Below are 8123 nucleotides of genomic sequence, written 5' to 3'. Positions count from 1 at the left end.
TTTCTTTTCAACCATTGCATTGCATAAACAAGTTATTAAATAATATATAGATGCATATAATAGGACTATAACTCATGAAATTTTACTTGTTAAAACTCGGGCAGAGACAAATAATCCCCCAAGCCAAGGATTCTCTAAACGTTCAAACTTTTCTCTGGCCTGGATGAGGCTGGCAGAGTACACAGGATCACTTTTTTTTTTTTTTTTTTTTTTTTTTTCATTGTTTTTTTTTTTTTTTTTTTAATTTTATTTTAAATTCATTAATTACATTGTATTATGTGACACAGTTTCATAGGTACTGGGATTCTCCCCACCCCTCCCCAAACCCTCCCACCATGGTGGATTCCTCCACCTTGTTGCATAACCACAGTTCAAGTTCAGTTGAGATTCCCCCATTGCAAGCATATACCAAACATAGAGTCCAGCATCTTATTGTCCAGATAAGTTCAATGGCTTCTTAGGTATACCCTCTCTGGTCTGAAGACAGAGCCAGCAGACTATCATCCCGATCAATTAAAAGCTCCAACATACCATCAGCAAAAATTTACATCACCATGGAATTAATTGACATAGTAACGAGTAACCAATATGGTAAAAGTAAATGCGATTTCTTATCCACCTTCTGTGACCACCTCATTGACATTTCAATTTAGGTTTATACACAACATATAACATTCATAACATAACTTGTTATACATAACATCGTGTCATCTTAAATTAAGGCAAACATGTGGTATTTAACCTTTTGGGATTGGCTCATTTCCCTTAGCATTATGGTTTCCAGTTTGGCCCATTTGGCCACAAAGAACTGCATTTTGTTTTGTTTAATAGCTGAGTAGTATTCCATGGAGTAGATGAACCATAGCTTTCTTATCCAATCCTCTGTTGATGGGCATTTTGGTTGCTTCCATGTCTTTGCAATTACTGATTGTGCTGCTATGAGCATAGGAGTGCATGTTGGTTTCTCATAAAACAAGTGTTCTGGATATATTCCTAGGAGTGCTATTGCTGGATCATACGGTATGTTGTATTTGAGTTGTTTGAATGTTCTCCATACTGATTTCCATAGAGGCTGTACCAGCCTGCAGCCCCACCAGCAGTGGAGTAGGGTTCCCTTTTCCCCGCAACCTCGCCAACAAGTGTTGTTGGTGCTTTTATTCATGTGGGCCAGTCTTACTGGCGTTAGGTGGTACCTCATTGATGTTTTAATTTGGATTTCCCTTATTGCCAGGGAACTTGAGCATTTTTTCATATGTTTATTTGCCATTTGGGTTTGTTCCTTTGTGAAGTGTTTGCCCATTTCCCGTGCCCATTTCTTGAGTGGCTTGTTTGTTTTGACATTTTGGTTGTTTTGTAGCTCTTTGTATATTCTGGAGATCAGCCCTCTATCACCTAAGTCGTGTGCAAAGATCTTCTCCCATTCTGTCGGTTGCCTTTTTACTTTGTTGATTGTTTCTCTAGCTGTACAGAAGCTTCTTAGTTTGATGAGGTCCCAATTGTTTATTTTGGTCTTGATTTCTACTGCATTTGGAGTCTTTTTTAGGAAGTGAGGGCCTACCCCTAAGTGTTCCAGTGTGTTTCCAACATTTTCTTCCAAAAGTTTGAAGGTTTCTGGATGTAGGTTTAAATCTTTTATCCATTTGGATTTGATCTTAGTATATGGTGAGAGATGTGGGTCTATCTTTTTGTTTCTGCAGGCTATCAACCAGTTGTCCCAACAGCATTTATTGAACAGACCTTCCCATTTGCCTGGGTTGTCGTTTGTCTTTTTGTCAAAGATTATTTGGCTGTATTTCTGTGGGTTCCCATCTGGTGTTTCTATTCTGCTCCATTGATCTTCTTCTCTATTTTTGTGCCAGTACCAGGCTGTTTTGATAACCACTGCCCTATAGTATGTCCAGAGGTCCGGAACTGTGATTCCCCCTGCTAACTTCCTGTTCTTGAGAATGGTTCTAGCTATTCGTGGTTTTTTGTGTTTCCAGATGAACCTTTGAATCATTGTTTCCAGGTCTGTGAAGAATGTTTTGGGCAATTTGATTGGGATTGCGTTGAATGTATATATTGCTTTTGGCAGTATAGACATTTTAATGATATTGATTTTACCTATCCAGGAGCATGGGATGTTACTCCATCTTTCTAGATCTTGTTCAATTTCTTTTTTAAGTAGTTTGTAGTTTTCCTCGAATAGGTCTCCTACATTTTTGGTTAGGTTAATTCCCAGATACTTCATGCTTTCCTTTGTTACTTTGAATGGTATCTTGCTGGTTAGATCTTTTTCCAACTTGGGGCTGTTAGCATACACTATGGCTGTTGATTTTTGTTCATTAATTTTGTACCCTGCCACTCTACCGAACTCTCGTATAAGTTCTAGTAGTCTCTGTGTTGAGCCTTTTGGCTCTTCCATATAAAGAATCATGTCATCTGCATATAGTGAAAGCTTGACTTCTTCATTTCCCATTTGGATTCCTTTGATTTCTTTTTCTTGTCTTATGGCCTCAGCGAGTACCTCTAGAACTATGTTGAATAGCAGTGGAGAAAGCGGACATCCCTGTCTTGTTCCAGATCTCAGTGGGAAGGGTTCCAGTTTTTCTCCATTCAGTATGATGCTGGCATTGGGTTTTTCATATATTGCTTTGATTATGTTGTGGATTTTTCCATCTATGCCTACCTTGGTTAGGGTCTTTAGCAGGAAGTTGTGCTGAATTTTGTCGAAAGCTTTTTCTGCATCTATTGATACTATCATGTGATTCTTGTTTTTCAGTTTTTGGATGTGGTGTATCACATTTATGGATTTGCGAATGTTGAACCATCCCTGCATTCCAGGGATGAATCCTACTTGATCTGGATGAATGATCTGTCTGATGTGTTTTTGAATTCTGTTGGCTAGGATTTTGTTGAGAATCTTAGCATCAATGTTCATCAAAGAGATAGGTCTGTAGTTTTCTTTCTCTGTAGGATCTCTGCCCGGTTTTGGGATTAAGGTAATGTTGGCTTCATAGAATGAGTTTGGAAGGGTTGCTTCCTTTTCTATTGTTTTGAAGAGTTTGTAGAGGATTGGAGTTAGTTCTGTTCGGAATGTTTTGTAGAATTCTGTAGTGAAGCCGTCTGGGCCTGGGCTTTTCTTTGTTGGGAGGTCTTTAATCACTGATTCAATCTCTGCTTCAGTTATGGGTTTGTTCAGGTTGATTGTTGCCTCTGGGCTAAGTTTTGGCAGGTTGTGTGAGTCTAAGAACTTTCCCATTTCTTGGTGGTCTTCTGATTTGTTGGAGTACAGTGCTTTGTAGTAATTTCTGATTATGTTCTTAATGGTTGTAATGTCTGTTGTTATGTTGCCTTTTTCATCTTTGATGCTGTTAATTCTTGCTTTCTCTTGTTTTTTCTTTGTCAGACGGGCCAGCGGGGTGTCTATTTTGTTTATCTTTTCAAAAAACCAGCTTTTTGATTCGTTGATTTTGTGTATGGTTTTTTTTTATTTCTATCTGGTTGATTTCCTCCCTTGTTTTGATGATTTCTTGTTTTCTGTTGTGTGTGGGGCTCATCTGCTGCTGCTTTTCCAATTCCTGGAGGTGTGTGGTTAGTTCCTGTATTTGGCGACTCTCTTGGGCCTTGACATGAGCTCCAATTGCGATGAGTTTACCCCGTAGCACTGCTTTGGCAGTGTCCCACAAGTTTTGGAATGTTGTGTCAGAGTTTTCATTGGTTTCCATAAATTTTTTGATCTCATCTTTAATTTCTTCCCTGACCCATTGTTCGTTTAATAGCATATTGTTCAGCCTCCAAGAGTTTCTATATTTCCTGGGACATTTTGAATTGCTGATTTCCAGTTTCATTCCGTGGTGGTCTGAGAGGGTACATGGTATGATTCCTATCTTTTTGAAGTTATTTAGATTTGCTTTGTGTCCTATCATGTGGTCGATCCTGGAGAAGGTGCCATGCACTGCTGAAAAAAATGTATAATCTGTGGTCTTAGGATAAAAAATTCTATAAATGTCTACCAAGTCTAGTTGTTCTAATGTTTGTACGAGCTCTGTTGTTTCTTTGTTGAGTTTTTGTTTTGTTGATCTGTCTATAGTTGTTAGTGGGGTGTTAAGATCACCCACTATTATTGTGTGTGTATCTATGTCTCCCCTTAAGTCTGTAAGTAGTTGCTTCACGAAGCTAGGCGCATTGGAATTAGGTGCATATATGTTCATGATTGTAATTACTTCTTGATGGATCAGTCCCTTCACCAATATATAATGTCCTTCTCTGTCCTTTTTGATGTCTGTCAGCTTGAAGTCTAGGTCATCTGAGATTAGAACAGCTACGCCAGCCTTTTTTTCTCGTCCATTGGCATGAAATGTCTTTTTCCATCCTTTCACTTTAAATTTCTTACAGGATTTTCTGGTTAGATGTGTCTCTTGTAGACAACATATAGTTGGGTGCTGTTTGATGATCCATTCCGTTAATCTATGCCTTTTGATTGGTGAGTTTAAGCCATTTGTGTTTAGAGATAATATTGAAAGGAATTGGTTTTGGGCTGCCATGAGTGTAAGTATGCAAGTGTGTATTTGCGACTATTAGAGTTCTTGATTGGTTGACTTTTCTTGTATGGATTTTAGTGGGGAGGTCTTCCCATTTGCCATCTTTGATTTTGGTTTGTATTTTTTCTTTCTGGGTTTAGCACCTTCCTGAGGAGATTTTCCAGAGCTGGTTTCGTGTTGATGTATTCTTCGAGTTTCTCTTTACTGTTGAAGTATTTGATTTCATTCTCAAATATAAATGAGAGCTTTGCTGGGTACATTATTCTTGGTTGGCAGTTGTTTTGTTTCAGGATTTGATAGGTTTTACCCCATTCTCTCCTTGCTTGGAGCGTTTCTTCTGATAGGTCGGCTGTGATCCTGATTTCCCTTCCCCTGAAAGTAATCTTATCCTTTTTTCTTACTTGTCTTAGAATGGTTTCCTTGTATTCACTTGAAGGTAGCTTGAGGACTACATGTCTGGGAGACGATTTGTTTGGGTCGTATCTCCTGGGGGTTCTTTGCCCTTCCTGGATTTGTGCTGGATTTATATTTCCATTATTCTGGAAGTTCTCCTGTATTATCTCATTGAGCACCCGTTGCAAGCCTGTCTCCTTTTCCACTCCTTCGGGAAGGCCTATTATTCTAATATTTGATTTTTTGAGGTTGTCTTTCATTTCCTGTATGGACCTATTGGCTTTCTCTAGATTTGTCTCCAACTGTTTGATGAGCTGCTGCCTTTCATTCTGATTGTCTTCCAATTCTGATATTCTGTCCTCTGCTGTGTTCATTCTGTTGGTTAGGCTTTCAATTTTGTGCTCTATATCGAGGATTCCCTTTTTGATTTGATTTATTTCTGCAGTGATATGGTTTTCGAATGCCTTAGACTCTTCCCAGCGCTTTTCACTCTCTCTGACGAATTTCATCATTAGCTTCTTAAAGTCCTTATCTGATAGTTCCTCTATGTCTTCATCTTGCATCTCAGATATTGAGATTAGTTTTTGGTTGTATTGGGAGGGAGTGCTTGATCTTTCCTCTGGGTCATTGCTTTTTCTGATACTTCTCCTCATTGTGTTTTTGCTTCTTGTTGTTTTGAGATTTTAGCGGTGATTCAGCTGAGCCGGCTCTGGTTTGGGGTCTCCGGCTGAGCCCAGCAGGGCTTACTGCCTGAGTCACCAGCTGCTTTCAGGGTCTGTAGATCACAGCCCTGAGCTGGGTCAGGAGGCTTTGTGGGCCAGCCCTAGTGCCAGGCCCCTTCCCCTGTGGCTCCCTCTCAAAGGCAGTGCCCTACAGATTCACTCTGCTGAGCCGCACCTGGGCTTTGGGTCACAAGGCTAATACAGCGGGGGTCTCCGCCTCAGTGCTGAGCCGAGATTCTCCTTCAGGGCTTGAGGTTAGCACAGCAGGGGCTCCTGCTGCTTGGAGTCTAAAATCCCCAACCCCGGCCTGTGCTGGGCTGGAAATCTCCGCGGCCCCAGTGCCAAACTCGGAAGCGCTGCTCCGCTGAGGGCTGCAACACCGCAGGCAGGTCTTTCCGAGCGGGCTCCTGCTGGGAAAACCTGTCCGGCCAGTTCAGCTGAGCCCGCTCCGGTCTGGCCTCTCTAGCTGAGCCCAGCTGGGGACTCTGCCCTGAAGAAGCCACTTCCTCAGCTGCACTCTCTCAAGGGTAGAAGCGGATCTCTGAGAGGCACAGAGCCCTTGAGGTGAGATGTGCCCCCACTAGTCTGCTCCTCTGCCCAGGACGTGAGGCCCTGTCGAGCGTTGCCCAGCCTCTGGGGCTCAGGGCGAGTCCAGCAACAGGATCCACTGACTCTCCCACAGCCAGTCCACAGCTCAGAGCCGATACGGGGAATCTCTGAGCCCCAGTCCCACAGCGCCGCTCCTGTTCCCTCTGCACTCTCCCTCAGCCGCTGAGCAGCGGGTAGGCAAGCCTCTGGGAAATCTCCCCTGCTTTTCCTCCACTTCTGCAGGGATGGTGCACCCAATGATCAGTCCAGTAGCCTCCTCTGGGGGCTCCTGCCTTCCAGGGGACTGGTGCCCCTGTCGGTGTGGGCGCCTATCCTTCCAGCCGCCTCTGTTTTCCCTGGGGCGGTTGAGCCTCCGCCGCCTTCCCCCTGCCTGGGATCGTGACTCACCAGGTTTCTCGCGGCGTGCTGTATTTTCTTTCCTACTTTTTGCGGCTGTTCCTTCACGCTGTGTAGATCTTCTTGCTTTAGTGAACTCCAGTGACCTTCTCGTTCTTCTCCCTACAGTTTCGCACCTCCTGGCCTGTTTCTCTGCTGGATCGGCTCCCCTCCTTCCCTACTCCACCCTACACCAGCTCTCTGCAGTCGGCCATCTTTTTCTCTCTCCCACAGGATCACTTTTGTAGTTGGAAACATTAGAGGCTCTTCACCTTGATTCAGGAGTTTGAAATAACTTTGCTCACTGACATGGTACTGGCAAAGTCAAAAGAAAATCTGGGGAGTAAGAAGATGCTCATCCCAGAACTCAATGTAGTATTGTCTTCACAGAAGTGTTCTGGGAGACTGTTCTCCCTGGGAGATTGTTCTCCGCCACCTTCTTACAGCGCCCTCAGACTGCCCCCGGGCCCTCGCCGCCGCTCCAGCTCCGTGCAGCCGCTGCCACCTCTCAGCCACCCGCCATGACCACCGCGTCCCCCTCGCAGGTGCGCCAGAACTACCACCAGGACTCAGAGGCCGCCATCAACCGCCAGATCAACCTGGAGCTGTACGCCTCCTATGTCTACCTGTCCATGTCTTACTACTTTGACCGTGATGATGTGGCTTTGAAGAACTTTGCCAAGTACTTCCTCCACCAGTCTCATGAGGAGAGGGAACATGCGGAGAAACTGATGAAGCTGCAGAACCAGCGCGGGGGCCGGATCTTCCTTCAGGACATCAAGAAACCAGACCGTGATGACTGGGAGAATGGCCTGGATGCAATGGAGTGTGCATTGCACCTGGAACAAAGTGTCAATCAGTCACTACTGGAACTGCACAAACTGGCCACTGACAAGAATGACCCCCATTTGTGTGACATCATCGAGACTCAATACCTGGATGAGCAGGTGAAGGCCATCAAGGAACTGGGCGACCATGTGACCAACCTGCGCAGGACGGGAGCCCCCACGGCTGGCATGGCAGAGTACCTCTTCGACAAGCACACCCTGGGACACAGTGATAACCAGAGCTAAAGCCTGAAGCTGACCATGCGCAGCCAGGGCGCAGCTTCCCTGGCTGTGCACCAAGGCAGTGCATGCATATTGGGGCCACCTTGACCTTTTCTATACACTGTACCAAAACATCCACCTATGTACTTTAATTTGTACCATCCTTTCAAATAAAGAAATTTGGTACCAAAAAAAAAAAAAAAAGGAACTCAATAATTGAGGCTGTCTTAAAAAAAAAAAAAAATGGAACTGTGCTTTCCTCCCTGGGCTGTGTTTTATCACCACTCTTATCTGACATTCCTGTGGGCATTTGTTACATGAATGCCCCACCCTAGACCTAGAATTTCAGAATTGCAGAATGTTTTTTTTAAAGATTTATTTATTTTTATTTTTATTGGAAAGGTAGATATACAGAGAGACAGAAAAATCTCTGGTTCACTTCCCAAGTGATC

General features: G+C 43.7%; 1 protein-coding gene across 1 annotated transcript; it reads left to right on the top strand.

The window, feature by feature from the left end:
• The first annotated feature begins 7096 nt into the window (after nucleotides 1–7096).
• LOC101532757 (ferritin heavy chain-like) lies at nucleotides 7097–7875 on the top strand. The gene has a single exon (XM_058668366.1). The coding sequence runs from the start codon at nucleotides 7144–7146 to the stop codon at nucleotides 7693–7695; it is 552 nt and encodes a 183-aa protein (XP_058524349.1). The 5' UTR covers nucleotides 7097–7143; the 3' UTR covers nucleotides 7696–7875.
• The last annotated feature ends 248 nt before the right edge of the window (nucleotides 7876–8123 follow it).

The sequence above is a fragment of the Ochotona princeps genome, chromosome 9 (assembly GCF_030435755.1).
Source record: "Ochotona princeps isolate mOchPri1 chromosome 9, mOchPri1.hap1, whole genome shotgun sequence".
NCBI classification, from domain to species: Eukaryota; Metazoa; Chordata; class Mammalia; order Lagomorpha; family Ochotonidae; genus Ochotona; species Ochotona princeps.
Note: the sequence above shows the minus strand (reverse complement) of the source record. Positions and strands in the feature narration are given on the sequence as shown.

Coding starts and splice junctions, on each gene's coding strand:
- LOC101532757 (XM_058668366.1), top strand. CDS start 7,144: ATGACCACCGCGTCCCCCTCGCAGGTGCGCCAGAACTACCACCAGGAC.